The sequence below is a fragment of the Sminthopsis crassicaudata genome, chromosome 6 (assembly GCF_048593235.1).
Source record: "Sminthopsis crassicaudata isolate SCR6 chromosome 6, ASM4859323v1, whole genome shotgun sequence".
Classification (NCBI taxonomy): Eukaryota; Metazoa; Chordata; class Mammalia; order Dasyuromorphia; family Dasyuridae; genus Sminthopsis; species Sminthopsis crassicaudata.
Window position 1 is genome coordinate 252,490,729 of NC_133622.1, and position 19,842 is coordinate 252,510,570.

Below are 19,842 nucleotides of genomic sequence, written 5' to 3' on the forward strand. Positions count from 1 at the left end.
AAAGCCCGTGTCCCGGGGGGTGACGCGGGGGGAGGCGCTTCCTGGCTGACCCACCCCCGGCTCCCCCAGGCCAAAATACCTGGTGGTGAATGCGGACGAGGGGGAGCCGGGGACCTGCAAGGACCGCGAGATCATGCGGCACGACCCCCACAAGCTGGTGGAGGGCTGCCTGATCGGGGGCCGGGCCATGGGCGCCCGCGCCGCCTACATCTACATCCGGGGCGAGTTCTACAACGAGGCCTCCAACCTGCAGGTGAGGACGACCGCGCCCCGAGCCCCGCTCACGGCCTCCTCCCGCCCGGCCCCGCTCACGGCGCTGTCCCCTCCCCCTCCCCCAGGTGGCCATCCGGGAGGCCTACGAGGCCGGGCTGATCGGCAAGGACGCCTGCGGGTCCGGCTACGACTTCGACGTGTTTGTGGTGCGGGGGGCTGGGGCCTACATCTGCGGGGAGGAGACGGCGCTCATCGAGTCCATCGAGGGCAAGCAGGGCAAGCCCCGCCTCAAGCCGCCGTTCCCTGCGGATGTGGGTACGTGCCCACCTGGGGGGCACAGAGGGCCAGGACCGCCAGCCGCCGAGGGGCTCCATGTGGAGGAGGGGCTCCCCAGGCGGCTGTGGGAGGCGGGGAGCCGGGCTCGGGGCCTGACCCAGCAGAGTGACCTCATCCAGGGCCCTTGGCCCCCGTGCGGTGGAGATGGGAGATGGGCCCTCTTAAGGACCCTGCCCCCAGGGTGCCCGGGGCCGCCCTCACTGCACCCCTGCGGGGGGAGGGAGGGGTCGGGCTCCCGGGCAGCGCGGGGCCAGAGTGACCTCTCTCCGTCTGCAGGCGTGTTCGGCTGCCCCACTACCGTGGCCAACGTGGAGACTGTGGCCGTGTCCCCCACCATCTGCCGCCGTGGCGGCTCCTGGTTTGCCAGCTTTGGCCGGGAGCGGAACTCGGGCACTAAACTCTTTAACATCTCGGGCCACGTCAACTACCCCTGCACCGTGGAGGAGGAGATGTCGGTGCCGCTCAAGGAGCTGATCGAGAAGCACGCGGGTGAGGGCCGGGGCGGCGGGCCCGGGGAGGGAGCGCGGGGCAGGGGGACCGGGGCTGACCGGAGCTCTGGCCCCCAGGCGGCGTGACCGGTGGCTGGGACAACCTGCTGGCGGTGATCCCCGGGGGCTCGTCTACCCCTCTCATCCCCAAGTCCGTGTGCGAGACGGTCCTGATGGACTTCGATGGGCTGATCCAAGCGCAGACGGGGCTGGGGACGGCCGCCGTCATCGTCATGAACCGATCGGTAAGGGGCCTCCCGGACCCTCCCTGCCAGAAGCCTTGCCCTCGGCCTGGGGGAGGGGGCGTCCCGGGGTCCTGCCCCCGCCTCAGCGCCCACTCCTCCTATCCCCTCAGACAGACATCGTGAAAGCCATCGCCCGCCTTATCGAGTTCTACAAACACGAGAGCTGTGGCCAGTGCACTCCTTGTCGGGAGGGTGAGCGCCGGGGCCTGGGGGAGGGGGGGAGGCTGGGGGGGCCATCTGGGGCTCGAGGGGGAAACTACCAGAACCCCTTCTCCCTGGATGCCCCAGGTGTGGACTGGATGAACAAAGTGATGTGGCGGTTCGTCAAGGGGGACGCCCGCGTGTCTGAGATCGATGCCCTCTGGGAGATCAGCAAGCAGATTGAGGGCCACACCATCTGTGCCCTGGGCGATGGGGCCGCCTGGCCTGTGCAGGTACTGGGGGCGGGATAGACGGGGAATGGCCCCCGGGCTCGGGGGGATCGGACAGGGAATGTAGGGAAGGGTCCTGGTGGGAGCAGGGTCCTTTGGGGGGGCTCCGCCCTGAGCTCCCTCCCGTTCCTCCCGAGCAGGGCCTGATCCGCCACTTTCGCCCCGAGCTTGAGGACCGGATGCACCGTTTTGCCAAGGGATACTCGGCCCGCCAGGCGGCCTAGGTCGGAGCCCGCCACCCCTCTCCCCCTTCCCGACCTGATTTGTGTGAATAAAGTCAGGGCTGCCCTCGGGCCGCTCCTGAGTCTCTATTTAGCCACGTCTGCTCCCTGAGTGCAGGGGCTGGAGGGAGGGGGATCCCATCTTGGCTCTGGTTGTCGGGTCCTGGAAGGCCCCGGGATCTCGGCCCAGAGAGGCCCCACTGGGGCTGTTAGCCGCATGAGCAAGGGGGTCAGTGGGAGAAATGGGCACAGCAGAGCCTCCTGCATTCAACCAGTGTTTATTGGAGAGTGCAGGGAGAGGAAGGGAGAGCCGCCCCAAAAGGGTCCGTGTGGGCTCCTCCGCCTTGCTCCTCGGGGTCCCCTCCGGGCCTAGTCGCCCAGCTGGGGTGGGGCTCCATCGAGCGGGTGCCACAGCTCCAGGCGCCGGTCGCTGCGGGCCAGGCACTCGCGCCAGTGCCGAAGCTTCTCCCCGGTGGAGTTGATGCTCAGCTGCACCCCGCCTGGGGGGAGTGTGCCCGCTCAGCCGAGCCCCCCGGGGCCGTCCACCCCCTGCCCTGCCCTCGGCCCTCACCGATGAAGTCGTTGGCCGTGCCCAGGTCATAGTCCCACACCGACACCAGCAGCGTCTTCTGGGCGAGCTCCTCCCTCTGCCCCGCGTAGAAGAACTCCTGCGCACACGGCCTTGTCACTGGCGGGCCCCGGGGCACCTCGTGGGCAGGGGCCCGGTGCCCGGCCCCCCCACTCACCTCATTGAACTCTGGGTTCAGGGTCTTCTTCCGCACCGTTGTCTTGTACTTGGACTTCTTACCCGTGTTTGGTCGGAGGAAGCTGAGGGGCGAGAACCGGGGGCTGGCTGCGGAGTGCCCAGATGGGGGGGGGGCAGGGAAAGGCTTCCTGCCGATGGGGAAGGGCCTGGCCACAGCCTGGGGGAAGTTTGGTCCCAGTGACCCGGCTGCCGGCATCCCCCGCTCACTCACATGCGCACAAAAGGGTCCGAGTAGCCGTTGGCATCCATGGGGGCCAGATGGGCGCAGCGTAAGACCCCGACCAGCAGGCCCCCCCTCTGGGAGCTGTAGCAGAGGGACAGCAGAATCCGGCCCCGCTCCTCCCCGGCTGCTTCCACATCCTCCTACAGGGCCAGGGGGGCAGGTCAGGGGTCTCCAGGAGAACTGGTCACGTGAGTGACCGGTGCCATCCTAGCATTCTTTGCCAGCCCCAGAGCCCTGGCTGCCCTGGAGTGTCAGGGACATGGTCTGCCCACCAGGGGGCAGTGTGGACCACAGAAGTGGGCACTGGCTGGAGGCTGGAAGAGAGGCAGGTGCCATGTAACTCCTGGTGAGGGCTTAAGCCTCCCTTCCCTGGGCCTCAGTTTCCCCGTCTGCCAATGAACTTGGTGCTTTTCAATGCCCAGTTCCTTAAGCTGAGCCTTAAAGGAAGAGGATTCCAAGTGAGGGAGGCAGGCAAAGGCCCGGAGGCTGGAGGCGCACTGTGGTCTTGGAGCCAGTAGGACGCTGAGCTGGCTGAGGAGCAGACTATGCAGGGGGCCGGACCAGGCTGGGGGGCTTCCAGAGCAGAGGGGGGGCTCTGGGGGAGGCTTCGGTCAAGAGGTTCCCGGCTCCATGTTCCATTCTAAAGCCCCTCCCAAATCTGGCGTTCTCAGTTCTAAGTCCTGTCTGCCAGGCCCGGTTCTAGGGTCCCCCTCACTCTGCCAGGCCTGGTTCTAAGGCAAGTCTTAACACCCTATCGCCTTTAGTTTATTCCATGTCCAAAACGGGCAACAAGGGGAGGGCTTTGGGGCCGCCCCCCTGGCTCATGGAGCCAGCCTCTGGGTGACTTGGCTGTGGGCCGGGGGCTTTCCTGGGAGGGGGAGGACGGGGGCCAGATTCCCTGCCTGCTCCCCTGGCCTTGTGTCGCTCTGGGAGGCTGGCCCCTCCTTTCTTCCCCCCCAGTCTCCTGTTCCCCACAGCCCACCACGGAGAATGCGGCCTGACCTTCCAGGCCTGCTGCCCTCCCACCAGCCCTGCCAGCCGCTTCCCCCCCCCCCCAGCTGCTCCAAGGTTAGAGGCAGGAAGGCCCTGAGGCTTCTGCCCGAAATAGAATTAGCTGAGGGCCCGATGGGGGGCAGCCCCAGAACCCAGAGAGTCCGGATTGTGGCAAGGTGAACGGGGCTGTCTAGCCCTGCCCGGCCCCGGCCCTGCCCCAGTGCACCTACCTCCTCATACAGGGCCATGCCCCTGGCAGTGTCCAGGCTGCTGGGCCTCTTGGTCTGAAAGCCCACAAAGCAGAAGCATCAGGGATCCTGCCACGGCCCCCCCTCCCCCGAGTCCACCCCTCCCCCACCCCAGCCAGTCTCACCAGGCGCCTCTTCTCCAGGCAGATGTCGAAGCTCCGAGTCAGGTTGGGCGCCAGCTTCTTCAGGGGCACCCGCAGCTCCCCCAGGGGCTCTGCCCGCCTCCGCAGGCGCGACTCCTGGCACACGCACAGCCTGCTCCCCAACCCCCGCCCTGTCACTGCTCCGCTTTGTCCATTCTGCCCTCTTGGCCCAGCCTCTGGCCCCTCCCCCAGGGCTGTGGGCCCCTCTGCCTGTCTCTGGGCACAGCCCCCCCACTCATTCCCTGGCCCACTTTATCCCGATGCTCTACGTCCGCCAGCTCCCTCAGCTCCCAGGATTCTCAGAGCTTCCAGGTCGAGCCCTAGTTGGCAATTTTTGCACCCAGAGCAAAGGGCAAACCCTCATTCTCAGTTTAGTTGTTGGCAGGGAGCTGAGGAGGGAAGGAAGAACGGAGAGAACCAGGAATCTTGGGAGGCAAGGCAGCCACTAAGGGAGCCTCCACCTGGGGGGGATCAGGAAGTGGCCCCCTGCTACCTTCCCATTTTAACTATTTTTAATCATGTTTCCAAGTGTCTGAAGGACTGAAAATGCTGCCAGTGCCCCCTGTAAATTTTGGCATTCTGGAGAAATGCCCTGATCACCTCACCCTAGTTACAACTGAGTCAGGTTGTACTTTGGGGAGAGCCTACAGCCCTTGGCCTCTGGCTACCCCCAGTCACTCCACAGTGCTCTCTTGGTGGGCACATGCCCCTTTCTGCTGAGTTATCTGCCCTCCTAGGCCGGCCTGTGTCCCACACCTCAGTAATGCTGACATTTGGGCATCTGGAGCATCGGGACACGCTAGGGCAGGGAGCCCCGGGCAGCTCCACTGAGGGCCAGCGCCAGATCTGTGGCGGGCAGCAGTGAGCACGAATGCTTACCTAGCCCTGGTACAGGTCTACAAGTGCTCAACAGACACAGTTTCCTTCTGGAGCGTGGCTTGGGGCCGTGAGGGATCTCTGGGCATTGGAGCTTCTGCCAGGCCCCCCACCTTCCCTAGAGCTTGCCCAGGGCCCGGGCCTTCCTTTACTCTCCCTACCAGGGCCCAGACCGCCCCCAGGACCAGCCCCTTCCCTTCCAGCCCCACGTCTTCTGGACACCCCCGAGGAGGGGGCTCCGGCCTCATTTTTGGTTGGTGCGAATGTACTGCCCACCTTGGGCCAGGGGTGGGGGGGAAGGGAGTGCCATCCAAGAATGTTGTGCCCAGGGCGGCTCTAGCAGAAAGCCTGAAAGCTGCCTGAGCACTCCTGGCAGGGAGGAGGACTCAGGGAGGCTGCCAGGCCCCAACCGGGGCCCAGGCGGGGGCTAGGAGCTCACCGCAGAGTCTTGCGCCCAGCGTCCTGGCAGGTGAAGCCGTGGTAGGTGAGCGTCTCGTCCCAGCGTGGCCCCCGGCTGGCCCCCACCGTTCGGGTGCGCAGCTGACTCGCCTGGGGGGGAAGGGGCAGGAGAGCTGAAAAAGGGCCGGGGCCCAGTTCCCCAGGGCTGGGAGGCTCTTCCTGGATAAGCAGGCCGCCCTTTGGGGGGCTCACAGTGGGACCTCCCCTGCCAGGCAGGACCGCTCCCCACATAAATTCTTCCCTTCACATCTCCCCTGCCTACAGGGCTCGTGGCCAAGCCTGTGACCGGGGTCAGGAGGAGCCCAGGAGGCCCTGCAGTGTTGTCTTGTCCGAACGAGTGTCCCAGCCCTCCCTCTGCTCTCTGCTTGTCCTGCCATCTTCCCCAGCCGTTGTGGGAAGGGCACGAGCTTGGAGCCCAGGGCCTGGGGCCAATGCTGTCCTAGCGTTCACTCACTACCTGCCTGACCTTGGGCTTATCAGCTTCTCAAAGCCTCAGTTTCCTCATATGTAACATGGGAACAATAACATATACCATCTACCCCATTTTTAAAAATTTGGAAATACTATTTAAATGTGAGATTATTATTATTGTTATGGCACCTCTTGCCCAAGAACTTTTCAAGGCCCTCTCCTTTTCTGACATTCAAGGTCCCGACATCCTCATCCAACCTTAGCTGCCTCTCCCCTCCTCATTGTTCTCCCCAGCTTCTTCCTGGCCATGTTTATGCTGTAGCCCCCCCCCCCCCACAACAAAGGCCTGCACATCCACGCCCCAAAGTCCACCTCCTTCGGGAAGCCTTCCCGGATCTCTGGAAGCTTCGAGGATGTCGTCTGTCAGACTTCTGACCTCTCAGCCCATGGCATTCCGGGGCCCTGCCAGCCTCCTCTCTCCCGGGCCTTCCAAGCTCCCGTTCGTCGCTCCCATGGCATGCTGCTCGTCCAGCCCCCCCTCCGCCGTCCCTTTCTTCTCTTGCCTTCGGTCTTTCCCTGCCCCCCCTCCTCATCCTGCGGCCAGAGTGGCTAAGCTTCTGCTTCATTGTCTGTCCTGCCAGTCACGTGATTTCCTTGGTCTCCTCCCTGCTGTCCGAGGGAGTCCCCACAGTCTTCTCCAGCACAGCAGGGAGCCCTGGTCCTCCCAAGCTCAGCTTTCCTTAACGTGCTGCTGCCGCGGCGGCCCTAGAGCCCCACTGGGCAAGGGATGGCCCTGTGGTTCAGTGTGCCCTCCAGGTTTGCCTTAGCCGTCCTTCCGGGAAGAAACGTCTTTGATTTTAAATTTAATGCTCGTGTGGTTAACCATTTCCTTCTCCAGCCCATTTACAGATGAGGAAACTGAGGCAGGGTCACACAGCTAGTGCTTGTCTGAGGCTAGATTTGAACTCATGAAGATGACTCTTCCAGACTGGCTAATGCTCTAGGCTCTGCAGCGCCACCTAGTGGCCCCAGGACTTCCTTGATGGCAGATAATCCCAGCCAGTGCCCTACCGTGCTCTGGACTGGCAGGGGGCAGTGGGATTTTGAGAGAAGGGGCCCCTGCTCCAGCACTCGTCCCCCGTCCACCAGGTTTCTCTCCCTGACATCCGGGAGGTTCCTGGAGGGCAGGGCAGGATGGCGGCTCCCACGTGCCCGCCAGCCCGGGGGTGGGCACTGTGGCTCCCTCCAGTCTGTGCCTTTTCTGCTCTCGGCTTCCTCCCCCAGCCCCCCAGTTCCCCAGCCCTCCCTACCTTGCTCATTCCCGGCAGCAGGTTTGCCTTCACAAAGGTGTCGATGGAGGCCGAGTCCAAAGGCTTCAGGCCCTGGAGGACGGAGTTTCCCAGAAGGGGGAGGGGGAAATTGCTGCCGCCCCCTCCCCCCCCTCGTCTCCCTCCCTCACCCCCCCGGCCCCTCCCCCAACCCGGGCCCATCCTCTCGCCTTGGCTCGATGGATCGTGCAGTGCAGGACACAGTTCTGCTGGTCCAAGAGGAGGGTGAATTCAAGGGAGCCCAGGGCGGCTGTGGAGGGAGGGGCGTCCGTGAGGCCCAGGTTCTCCTGGCTGCCTTGAGGTCCCAATGGAAGCCCCCCTGCCCCAGGAAGCCTTTCTCAAAGTTCCCGCGCCTCCCTGTGCCCGCGGCTGCTTCTTTGCCCCGTCCACAGCTGCATTAGATCGCCAGCTCTCCCAGGCTTCTGGCGCCCCGTGGTTAGCACACAGTAGGCATTTCTGTCAATGCTTATTGATGGACTGGGGCTGAGGAAGGGCTTAAACCAGAAACCGGAAGGGGGCAGGCTGCGGGTGTGCGGTCTACACCTGCGCTGGGGGCCACGTCCACACCTTCTTAGTTGGAAGGGCCGCGGAGACGGGGAGGGATGCCGGATTCAGCTCCCCACGGCCATGTGACCTCTAGCCGGGGCTCTGCTGAAGTGGCACCCCCTCCAGGGGACTGCGGGGGCGGGGCGGGGGGAGGAAGGGTCACCTTCTCTCCTCCCCGGCCCTGACGCACCTGCAGCTGGAGCAGCTGTGTGAGCGGGTGTGTCTCAGGGTGTCAGTGTGAGCGCGTGTGAGTGTGTGTATGAGTGTGTCAGTGTGTGTGTCAGGGTGAGAGTGTGTTGCGTGAGAGTGCGTGTGCGTGCCCAGCTGTCTAAGAGCAGCGCAGGTGGGTCCGTGGCTGGGATGTGACTTAGAGATGGGAGACGGTCCTGTCCCAGCTGGGTTCGGGGCTGGGGCGGGCAGACCAGCTGAGGGAGGCTCTCCTCCTCCCCCTCCCTCTCCTCCCCCTCCCCCTCCCCCTCCCCCTCCCCCTCCCCCTCCTCCTCCTTCCCCTCCCCTTCCCGCTCCCTGGCAGACCCTGAGCACTCACTGCTGTCATCCGAGTCCCCGTCCTGCTCCTGCTCCGGGCCCGGGGGGAGCCGAGAGCCCCCTGGCTTTGCCTCCAGAAGGCTGCCCGAGGCTGGCTCCGGGGCCGCCCCGTCGGGGAGGGCGCGCAGAGGGGCGGGCCGGGGCCGGAGCAGGGCGGGGGCGAAGGGGTAGAAGTGCGGGAAGTAGTCGGAGATCTGGCGGATGGGGCGGATGGGGCCCGGGCTCACGTTGATGGCCATGTGCTCCTGCATGGTGACCTTCTCCCCCCGGGCGCCAGCCATGGCCAGGGGACGACGGCCCGAAGGTGCCCTAGGAGGGAGTTCCTGGTGCCGTGTGGGGGCTTAACGGGGGGCAATGTGAGGAGGGGGCCGAGAGAAGGGAGAGGTCGGTGGTGGGGAGGAGGGACAAAGGGAGGGGATAATTCCACGGGGAAGGTCAGTGCAGTGGAAGGCACTGGGCAGAAGGGGGAACGCTGGGAGTGGCCCCGGACCCGGGCTGGCCGGACTGCAGGGGCCCCTCGGGAGGACCAGACCCTTGGGGCTCTGTCCCAGGCCCAGGTGCTGACTGACCAGCTATAGCGGTCCCGGCGGTTTCCGGCGGTCAGCTCAGCTACAGCTGGGGGTGGGCAGGGAATGGGACCCTGGGGGCTGGGAGTGGACGGCCAGACCCCAGGTAAGGTCACGTGCCCTCCGGAGGATCGGCCCTCCTCATAGGAGGGGCTTCTGGGTTTGTATTTGGGGGGGGGGTCTGTGGAGTGACCTTGGAGAGGGGAAGTCTCCTTTCTGGGGAGAGGGCTTTCTCTGGGGATGGTCTCTTGGGGGAGGGGAGGTTGGGAGGTCTAGCCCACGGGAGCCCCTCCCCCCAGTCTGGGGCAGGTCTGTGGGGTTTCTGTCCCGGGCGACAGGTGCGGGGAGGGGGCTTCTTCCTCAGTGGGGATTGCGAGGGGGAGGTCGGGCGTCAGGAGAGGCGGGGAGCGCCCCCAGCAGGGTCCGACACGGATGCGGGTCCGGGGGCTTCAGGGGGCTCGGGGAGATCTTGGGGCGCGCTCCCCTCTGTGCCCGGGCTGCTGAGAGCGAGTAGGGCCGGAGAACTCACCTGGTTCTTGGACGGCCGAGCGAACACGGGCCGGACCGACTGCCCGCGGCTCCGGGTCCGAAGCGGGCCAGCTACGTCCGCCGCCGCCGCCGCCTGCCTCCCACCCGGGACCCGCGTCTGTGACCGCCTCGTGTCCTCTCCGGCGCCGCGCCGCGGGGACACGCGGGGACGGCCGCACACGCTCACACTCGCGCACACACTTACCCTGGCCCCCTCCCCCCTCCCAGATCACGAACTGCGTCCGCTCCCCCGTCGCCCGCCGGCCTCCCGCCCCCTCCCACTGCCGCCCTGGCGGCCGGGCCGCTCCAGCACTCGGCGCTCGCAGGAACCTTCACACCCTCCGCTCGGCTCCCTTACGGGAAGCGGGTGCGACTAACACGGAGCGCCCGGGGAGAGCTTGCCGCCCCCTGCCCTGCCCTGGGTGCCCCCGACTCCCCGGGCTCCGCCCCGCCCCCCAAGGCCCGCGCCAGCTTGGACACGTACGCCCTCAGACACGCGCGGCTCCGAAGGCCAGATCCCGATATGTATCACCCAGGCTCGGGCGCAGGACTTTTCGCAGCCCGAGCGCTTCCCCCCTCCCCGTCCCCGCGGTCTGGGAGCTTCCCTCCCCCAACACCTCTGTGGTCGCCTGTGAAATGGAGTTATTTTTACAAAGTAATTTATTCTTGCTAACTGCCGACAGAGGTGAGAAATGGAAAGGAGAGGGGGACACGAGGCGTTAGGGGCACAGGAGGGGAGGCTGGGAGAAGGGCGCAGCAGCCAGAAAGACGGAACAGGGCTGCAGCCGGCGGACCGGGAGGAGGGAGGGGCTGACTTAGTTTCCTCCCCCTTCCCCTTCTCAAGCCCTTCCCCTCAGCTATCTAGTCACTAGCTCCCAGCTGTAGGTGCCATGGTCCAGGAACAGCCTCAGTTTGTGCCAGGGCTTAACTCTTTTTTATTTATTTATTTTTAAAATTAATTTTATAATTATAAAAATTTTTTTGACAGTACATATGCAGGAGTAATTTTTTTATAACATTATCCCTTGTATTCATTTTTCCAGATTTTCCCCTCCCTCCCTCTCCTCCCTCCCCTAGATGACAGGCAATCCCATACATTTTACATGTGTTACAGATACCCTAGATACAGTCTATGTGTGCAGAACCGAATTTCTTGTTGCACATTAAGTATTAGCTTCGGAAGGTATAAGTAACCTGGGTAGATAGACAGTAGTGCTAACAATTTACATTCACTTCCCAATGTTCCTTCTCTGGGTGTAGTTGTTTCTGTCCATCACTGATCAACTGGAAGTGAGTTGGATCTTCTTTATGTTGAAGATTTCCACTTCCATCAGAATACATCCTCATACAACATTGAAGTGTATAATGATCACCTGGTTCTGCTCATTTCACTCAGCATCAGTTGATTTAAGTCTCTCCAAGCCTCTCTGTATTCCTCCTGCTGGTCATTTCTTACAGAGCAATAATATTCCATAACCTTCATATACCATAATTTACCCAGCCATTCTCCAATGGATGGACATCTGTTCATCTTCCAGTTTCTAGCCATTATGAAAAGAACTAGGGCTTAACTCTGGAGGCCATTGTGAATACTTTGCCCGCCTCCCCTCCACATGCAATCACGAGACTCCCAGCGGAGGCTGGCCCCCTCTCGGAATCCGCCCTGCTCTGGCTCTCTCCTTCCCAAGTCTCTGTCCCAATCTGAAACCAAGGGGCTGCCTTGTTGATCTACTCAGCATGGGACCCCAAGGGCAGACAATGTCCAGGCCCACCTTTCCCAACACCTATTGGCAAGCCAGGGGTCCTGGGAGAGACCCCCGGTCACACAGAAATTGTCTAAGCTCTAGAACTGGGCTGCATCCAGAGAGGTCAGTCAGTCAGCAAGTAGCCATTAAGCTTTTATTATGTGTCGGGCACTCTTCTAAGTGCCGGAGATACAAAGGAAGGCCCAAACCAGAGTGCCATCCTCCCTTCTAACCCGGGAGACAACTTGTAAGCAGCTCCGAGTGAGAGACGGAGAGACAAAGGAGGGACTGGGAATTCTCCAGGCCTGCTGAGTACTCCTTCCTTCTTTGAAAATCATGGGTTCATATGTATACATATATTGTATTTAACTTATACTTTAACATATTTAACACGTATTGGTCAACCTGCCATCTGGGGGAAGGGGAAGGAGGGGAAAATTGGAACAAAAGGTTTTGCAATTGTCAATGCTGAAAAATTACCCATGCATATATCTTGTAAACAAAAAGCTATAAAAAATAAATAAATGTCATCCAAAGTAAAATTTTTTAAAAAATCATACATTTATGATGCTGAGAGAAACCAGCCAAACCAGGAACACAGAGCACACAATAACACCGAGATTGTACAACTTCTCAGCAGTTCAGTGATCCAAGGCCAGCCCAACTTTGGATAGAAAACATCTGCAACCAGAGAGAGAATTATGGAGACAGTGTACATCAACACATGCTATGTTCTGATGGTATACTTAGAGAACCCTAAAGACTCTGCTAAAAAGCTATTAGAAATAATTCAGAATTTTAGCAAAGTCGCAGGATACAAAATAAATCCACATAAATCCTCAGGATTTTTATACATTACCAACACAATCCAACAGCAAGAGATACAAAGAGAAATTCCATTCAAAATAACAGTCGATAGTATCAAATATTTGGGACTCTATCTACCAAAGGAGAGTCAGGAATTATATGAGCAAAATTACAAAACACTTGCCACAAAAATAATGTCAGATTTAAATAATTGGAAAGACATTCAATGTTCTTGGATAGGCTGAGCGAATATAATAAAGATGACAATACTCCCCAAACTAATCTATTTATTTAGTGCTATACCAATCAGACTCCCAAGAAACTATTTTAATGACCTAGAAAAAATAACAACAAAATTCATATGGAAGAATAAAAGGTCGAGAATTGCAAGGGAACTAATGAAAAAAAAGTCAGAGGAAGGTGGTCTAAGTGTACCTGATTTAAAGCTATATTATAAAGCAACAGTCACCAAAACCATTTGGTATTGGCTAAGAAATAGACTAGTTGATCAGTGGCATAGGTTAGGTTCACAGGACAAGATAGTGAATAAAAATAGCAATCTAATCTTTGACAAACCCAAAGATCCCAAATTTTGGGATAAGAATTCATTATTTGACAAAAACTGCTGGGAAAACTGGAAATTAGTATGGCAGAAACTAGGCATGGACCCACATTTAACACCACATACTAAGATTAGATCAAAATGGGTCCAAGATTTAGGCATAAAGAACGAAATCATAAATAAATTGGAGGAACATGGGATGGTTTACCTCTCAGACTTGTGGAGGAGGAAGGAGTTTGTGTCCAAGGGAGAACTAGAGACCATTATTGATCACAAAATAGAACATTTTGATTACACCAAATTAAAAAGTTTCTGCACAAACAAAACTAATGCAAACAAGATTAGAAGGGAAGTAACAAATTGGGAAAAAATTTTTACAGTTAAAGGTTCTGATAAAGGCCTCATCTCCAAAATATACAGAGAATTGACTTTAATTTATAAGAAATCAAGCCATTCTCCAATTGATAAATGGTCAAAGGATATGAACAGACAATTTTCAGATGATGAAATTAAAACTATTTCCACTCATATGAAAGAGTGTTCCAAATCACTATTGATCAGAGAAATGCAAATTAAGACAACTCTGAGGTATCATTACACACCTGTCAGATTGGCTAAGATGACAGGAACAAATAACGATGAATGTTGGAGGGGCTGTGGGAAAACTGGGACACTGATGCATTGTTGGTGGAGTTGTGAAAGAATCCAACCATTCTGGAGAGTAATCTGGAATTACGCCCAAAAAGTTATCAAAATGTGCATACCCTTTGACCCAGCCATACTACTACTGGGCTTATACCCCAAGGAACTACTAGAGAAGGGAAAGGGTCCTGTATGTGCCAAAATGTTTGTGGCAGCCCTTTTCATAGTGGCTAGAAGCTGGAAGATGAATGGATGTCCATCAATTGGAGAATGGTTGGGTAAACTATGGTATATGAATGTTATGGAATATTATTGTTCAATAAGAAATGACCAATAGGAGAAATACAGAGAGGCTTGGAGAAACTTACATCAACTGATGCTGAGTGAAACGAGCAGAACGAGGAGATCATTATACACTTCAACAATGATACTGTACGAGGATGTATGCTGATGGAAGTGGATTTCTTCAACATAGAGAAGAGCTAATCCAATTCCAATTGATTAATGATGGACAGAACCAGCTACATCCAGAAAAGGAACACTGGGAAATGAATGTAAACTGTTATTTTTACCTTCTGAATCCAATTCTTCCTGTGCAACAAAAAATTCGGTTCTACACACATATATTGTATCTAAATTATACTGTAATATATTTAACATATATAAGACTGCTTGCCATCTGGGGGAGGGGGTTGGGGGAGGAAGGGAAAAAATCTGAATAGAAGTAAGTGCAAGGGATAATGTTGTAAAAAATTACCCATGCATATGTACTGTCAAAAAATGTTATAATTATAAAATAAAATAAAAAATTAAAAAAAAAAAAGAGAACACATGCTATGTTCACTTTTTTCCTTTTTCTTCTTTTTTTTCCTATCTCTCATGATTTTTCCTGCTTTGTTCTGATTTTCTTCTCCCAACATGATTCATAAAGAAATGTGTATTAAAAAAAATAATGTACATGTATAATCAGAACAAAATAAAACAAAAAACAATCATGGGTTCATAAGCTCAAATCTCTAGAGTTAGAAAAAATCTCAGAGGCCAGCTGGTCCGAACCCCTCATTTTACAGATGGGGACACTGAGGACAAGGGTCATAAAGAAAGTAGGTGACTGAGCTGAGATTTGAATCCAGGTCTTCTGTCTCCAAACTCTGTGTTTATCCCAGTACACCGTGTCATCGGTAAGATTTAAGATTGACTTCTTGGGATTGTGGTGGATGATTGATCACTTACCAGTCTTTCATAGTTGATTATCTTTATGATACAGTTGTTTCCTGTGTAAATTGTCTTCCCAGGTGTTCCAGAAACCATCTCTTTCATTCCTTACAGCACGATGTTCACATTGATAATGAGATTGACACACACATTGCCAGAACTAGTTTAGTGGGAGTGGAAGGCAGAGGAAGTGTGGGAGAGGAGAGATTAAAGTGAAACTGAAGGTCCTCAGAACCACTGTGTTGCATGTCTGGGAAATCTGGGCACTCTACCAGCGGCGTGCCAGGAAACTCAATCGCTTCCATTTGAATGGTCTTAGTAAGATCACTTGGCAGGATAAAATACCAGACCCTGAGCTCCCTTTTAAAATTAAACCTCCCAGCATTCCAACTTTCCTGCAGAAAGCACAACTCCCCTGGGCTGGCTACATTGTTCAAATGCCAAATGTATGCTTGCCAAAAAAAAAATGATTTTATGGGGAACTCATGTAGGGCAAGAGCTCACAAGGTGGTCAGAAAAAAGCGGTACAAGGACACTCCCAAGGTCTCAAGAATTTTAGAATCAGTTGTATGACATGAGAGACACTGGCACAGGACCACCCAGCATGATGTGCCCTCATCAGAGAAGGTCCTGTGTTCTACGAGCAAAGCAGACTTGAATTGGCCCCAAAGAAATGGGAGATGTACACAATTAGAGAAACTATCCCAAATGGGACATGCGTGTCCGCCCTATGGCAAAGCATTCCAAGCTTGTATTGGTCTGATACAGTCGCACACACTGTAACTAGACACTGTCTAACATGGTGATATCATTTTGGTCTTCCTCGAGTTCGAAGGCCACCCATCAACTCGCCAGCTAATAACTTGCTGGTCCATTTGCCAGTTGATGGGCACTCCCTTGATATCTATTCTTTGTCACCATGAAAGAGCTGCCTAAATATTTTTGCTACATATGGGTCCTTTTCGTCTTTTGTTGATTGCTCCAGAGTGTCATCCTAGTTGCAGTATTGCTGGGTCAAAATGTATGCAAAGTTTAATAGACTGTTGAGCACAGTTCCAAATTGCTTTTCAGAATGGTTGGACTAGGGGGCGGCTAGGAAGCACAGTGGATAGAGCACCAGCTCTGAAGTCAGGAGGACCTGAATTCAAATCTGTTCCTGGGCAAGTCACTTAATCCCAATTGCCTCAGAAAAAAAAAAAAAAAAGCAGAATGGTTGGTCTAGTTTCCAGCCCTGTCAACAATGCATTTCTGTTTTCTCACAGACCCTTCCTTTGCTGTCATTTTAGTGTGAGATGGGAGTGTGTTGTTCTAATCTGCATTTCTCTAATTATTAGTGACTTAGAGCATTTTTTTTTAATATGGCTATTGATAGCGTGGATTTCTTCCTCTGAAAATGGTCTGTTCCTATCCTTTGACTATGTTGATCATAGAGGGTTTGGCCCCAATCCTTATAAATTTGATTCAGTTCCCTATATATCTTAAAAAATGAGACTTTTATGAGATAAATATTCTGGAGGTTCTCTCACCCACCCCCAAGTTTTCTTCACATTTAAATTGCATTGGTTTTGTTTGTGCAAAAACTCTTTAATTGTATATAATCAAAATGATGCACTCTTCCCTTATCCATATATCTGACAAGTAATTTCATCCATACTTCACAATTTGCTTGTGATGTTATCATTTATGTCCCGGTCATGTATTTATTTTGAATGGTACATGGTATGAAATGTTGGTCTATACCTAGTTTCTGCTAGACTACTTTCCAGTTTTTCCAACACTTTGTTGAATAGTGAGAGCTTGCCCAGATAGCTGGGATCCGTGGATTTATCAGACCCCAGGATAATGTATTCATTTGCACATTAGGTTGTATGTACCTAACCTATTCCATTGGTCAACTATTCTATTTCCTGACACCATATTGTTTTGATGATTACAACTTCATGTATATGTATATGTATAGTTTGAAATCGAGTACTATTAGACTTCATCCTTCTCTTTTTTTCCTTTTTCCTTTATCTCCTTTATATTTTTAACTTTTTGTCCCTTCAGATGAATTTTCTCTAAAGCAATGTGTTGTGATTTTAAAGAAAAGTTCGGATTCGCTCCTATAAAGGACGCTCTCAAGCTCAGTTAAAAAGTAAAAGTAAAAAGTTTTAATCAAATAAGACAAAGTATTGATAGTTTAGATTTGCATAAAAAACCAAATAGAAATAAGAACAATTAACAATACGACAATTATAGCAGATAGAGGAAGAGAATACATCACCAACTCAAGGGAACCCACAAGATCATCAAACGGCTGGGAGCCCCCCTTTTTCAGCCTTCTCAACTTGAGTTGTGTAAAGATTTTTCCGGGCGAAGCGTCCTCCTCACAGATGAGACTCTATCATAATATGGGGCCCTGACCTTTTTATAGGTCTTTAGACAAAGAAGGATTTTTGCCAAAAAATTATATAAGGGTTTGGCACATACATCTGTGCAGGTGCGGGGTATGGGAGGGCTTCACTAGTTGATTCATTCCATATCGTCTGCATCTTGACAGTTCTTTATTAATTGCCTATGCTCAGGGAGGGAGCCACTCCTCTCTGGAGCATAAACATCTCTAGGAATGGCTAGTTCCTAGTATCTAGTGTCAAAAATATACAGAGTTCATGGAACGGTCAAGTTCCCATAATTTGGAAGCTCAGGCCTGTTAGATTTGAGTGAGCTTATAATTCTAATATGAAATTTTAAAATTTCTTATTCAAGCAATTTTTTTTGGTTGTTTGGTAGTGCAGAAGATATGATGGCGGGCGGGTGCTGAGGGCCTTGGTTCTGGCCTTCCTGGAGCATCCAACCTAATGGAGACGGAAACTGCAACCATAGGCAGTGTTGGGGCTCCTTATGAGCTTCTCCCCTCCTCTTCACAAGGGTTAGGAGTGCAGCACTGCCATGATCTGGAATACCGGGTAATATTATTATTGTTCTTTTTTGTTCCTCCCTTCACACCAGAGAAGTCTAATTTTTTTCTTTTTCTTTTATGGGTGTTTACAGTACCTTATTATAAAATGTGGCTTCCTCTTATACTACCTACATCTATTTTATGAATTCCTGAGTTTCTAAACTCTTTGTGTGCTGATTGCTGGCCTTCCTGGGAAGTCCCCAAAACTCTTTACAAATTTATTTTTTTATGCTGAACCTCAATATATCAGAATCATGATGGGGAAAGTCGAGATGTGGAGGGACAAGTGTACAAGCCACAAGAAGGAGAATCCACTCCTGGAAGGGCGATCATGGGAGATCCCTGTACCTTGGGACTGCTCAGAAGACAAGACGACCATTTCCAGAACCATTCTCGTCATTGTTCAATTATTTTAGTCATCTCTGACTCTTTGTGACCCTGATTAGGGTTTTCTTGGCAAAGATATTGGAGTGATTTGCCATTTCCATCCCTATTTTATTTGTTGGAAGCGGAAACTGGGGCAAACAAGGTGAAATGACTGGCCCAAGGTCACAGAGAAGTGTTGAAGCCAGATTTGTCTTCCTGACTCCAGGCAGGGACTCTATCCATTGCTCCACCACTACAAAGCTCGCTCTTGGAATTCCTGGACTAAAGAGAGCCTGGCCTTGGCTGGTCAGAGAGCTAGCCCTTGGGAATCTCTTGGATGTTGCACATCTGAGATGAAAATTAATTCCATGTTCTTCATTTGTACAAGCTTGTCTGCTTCCTCAGGGAATAGAAAGACAATAATGGGTGACTGGAGATATGTTACGTTCCCTTTCCTTGTCTCCAAATCCTTTGTGTCTTGAGCATTTTTGGGATTAATTCTTGCTCCAGACTTGGTACCTGCTGTATACACTGAATACCTTTTCTAGAAGGGAACCCTTTAACCCACATTTTGGCGACAAAACACTTCCTCATTGTGTGATCCTGGGCAAGTCACTTAACCCCAATTATCTCACAACAAATAAATTTACTAGAAAAAAGTTTAATAATAGTTTTTTTTATTTTTCCCAATACATGCAAAGCTAGTTTTCAACTTGCAAAAACTTTGTGAGTGTAGACTTGCTTTTAAAAATACTTCACTAACTGTATTTTGATAGAAGCAGTTTCCTTTGCGTGCTATATTGGTTATTTTATGCACGATTCAGTGAGAGGTCCTCAGGCTTCCAAAGACCTCTAAAGGAGTCTGTGGTACAAAAATAGCCGAGTCTCTGGTTGAGGGCTAGTTGGAGTTCCAACCCTGCCTCTGACACACACAGCGCTGTCACCTTACATCAGACCGGTCCCTCCGAGCCTGGCAGGAGAAAACAAGGGGAAAGCAATAATTCCTGACAGCTCACGCCTGTGAGGGAGATGGCTCTTGTTCCTCCTTCTCCTTTGGCCCTTAAATCTTAGGCTTTTGTCGAGGGAAAATCCCAGATTCTGATTTCTTCCTGCTGGGGGAAAGTATGAGATATAAAATTACGAGGTTCGGTTTCATTCTCTTGTAGGCCAGAGTGTGACCCCCACACGGAAGAGCCAGATCTGCGCTCACTGCCCATTTATTTCCTGTTGCTGGGAATTCACAGTAATGAATCCACACTTGGAGCTGCTGGGCTGATCTGGCATTCAGAGCTGATGAACAGAGAATGAAGCAAACTTTAAAGACCGGTGGCAAGCTTGGGAATGGGGATTATTCCCTCTCCCCGAGGAGGGGAGAGGACGATGTCACCTTCGGCTCCCAGCCAATCAGCGGCTCCAGCTCTCTGTCCCCTTGGGCCTGGGTGCCTTCTGCACGGTTTAGCGCCTTCCCTCCCGATCGGAAGGGCGATGCTGGCCCCCATCATGGTGGTGCTGTTACCCAGCTCCCTTCATCTCCCCATTTTTCTTACACTCCCTGGCCCTTTATCACAAAGGGCAGAAATCCTGTCCAGACCTCCCCGTCTAGTTTCGGTTCCTGTCCCTTCCAAGGTTCCCACTTTCCTTCCCCTTCAGAGAGAGAGAGAGAGAGAAAGAGAGAGCAAGCCACCTCTCTTGTCCTGGGACGGTGATGGGACTAAGTTAAACGAAGTGTTATATATTGTCTTTAGTCCAAAAACCACCTACACAAGAACAAATTCAGGGAAATACGGCTGGATGGTGGTAGTTTGTCTGACAAGAAATCTAGGGGTGGGTGGTAGGGAGCTGGCCCATGGGGGAATGAAAGGCTGGCCCTCCCTGCAGACCTTCGCCCAGAGATGGGAGGGTCCCGCTCAGTGACGGCTCAGATGAAGTTCCTGATTGGGAACCCACTGGGCCAGATGGATTCTAAGCCAGTGGATCAAGCCGACCCAGGGCCAGTT

General features: G+C 53.8%; 2 protein-coding genes across 2 annotated transcripts in view; one reads left to right on the forward strand and one right to left on the reverse strand.

Moving 5' to 3' along the window:
• Positions 1-2,028, forward strand: part of NDUFV1 (NADH:ubiquinone oxidoreductase core subunit V1) — a gene marked incomplete in the record, with an annotated part of 2,665 nt that extends 637 nt beyond the window's left edge. Inside the window, 7 exon segments of the mRNA XM_074276501.1 lie at positions 70-253; positions 339-528; positions 826-1,038; positions 1,116-1,282; positions 1,393-1,474; positions 1,571-1,716; positions 1,854-2,028. Coding sequence (XP_074132602.1) covers positions 70-253; positions 339-528; positions 826-1,038; positions 1,116-1,282; positions 1,393-1,474; positions 1,571-1,716; positions 1,854-1,937 — 1,066 coding nt within the window.
• Positions 2,029-2,218: 190 nt separating this feature from the next.
• Positions 2,219-8,807, reverse strand: LOC141547853 (double C2-like domain-containing protein gamma). The gene is made up of 10 exons (XM_074276502.1): positions 8,475-8,807; positions 7,552-7,631; positions 7,364-7,435; positions 5,623-5,732; positions 4,290-4,419; positions 4,147-4,200; positions 2,912-3,063; positions 2,681-2,762; positions 2,506-2,602; positions 2,219-2,434 (listed from the first exon to the last, which is right to left on the reverse strand). Exons 1-10 carry the CDS (start codon positions 8,752-8,754, stop codon positions 2,304-2,306), a joined length of 1,188 nt encoding a protein of 395 aa, XP_074132603.1. The 5' UTR covers positions 8,755-8,807; the 3' UTR covers positions 2,219-2,303.
• Between the last annotated feature and the right edge of the window lie 11,035 nt (positions 8,808-19,842).

What these genes read in the sequence shown, in the direction of transcription:
- LOC141547853 (XM_074276502.1), bottom strand. Translation starts at nt 8,754, where the DNA reads ATGGCTGGCGCCCGGGGGGAGAAGGTCACCATGCAGGAGCACATGGCC. An exon ending in TGCTGCCGGGAATGAGCAAG is followed by an intron (nt 5,733 to 7,363) that starts GTAGGGAGGGCT and finishes CTTCCCCCCCAG; the next exon opens with GCGAGTCAGCTGCGCACCCG. An exon ending in GCTGGGCGCAAGACTCTGCG is followed by an intron (nt 4,420 to 5,622) that starts GTGAGCTCCTAG and finishes GTTGGGGAGCAG; the next exon opens with GCTGTGCGTGTGCCAGGAGT.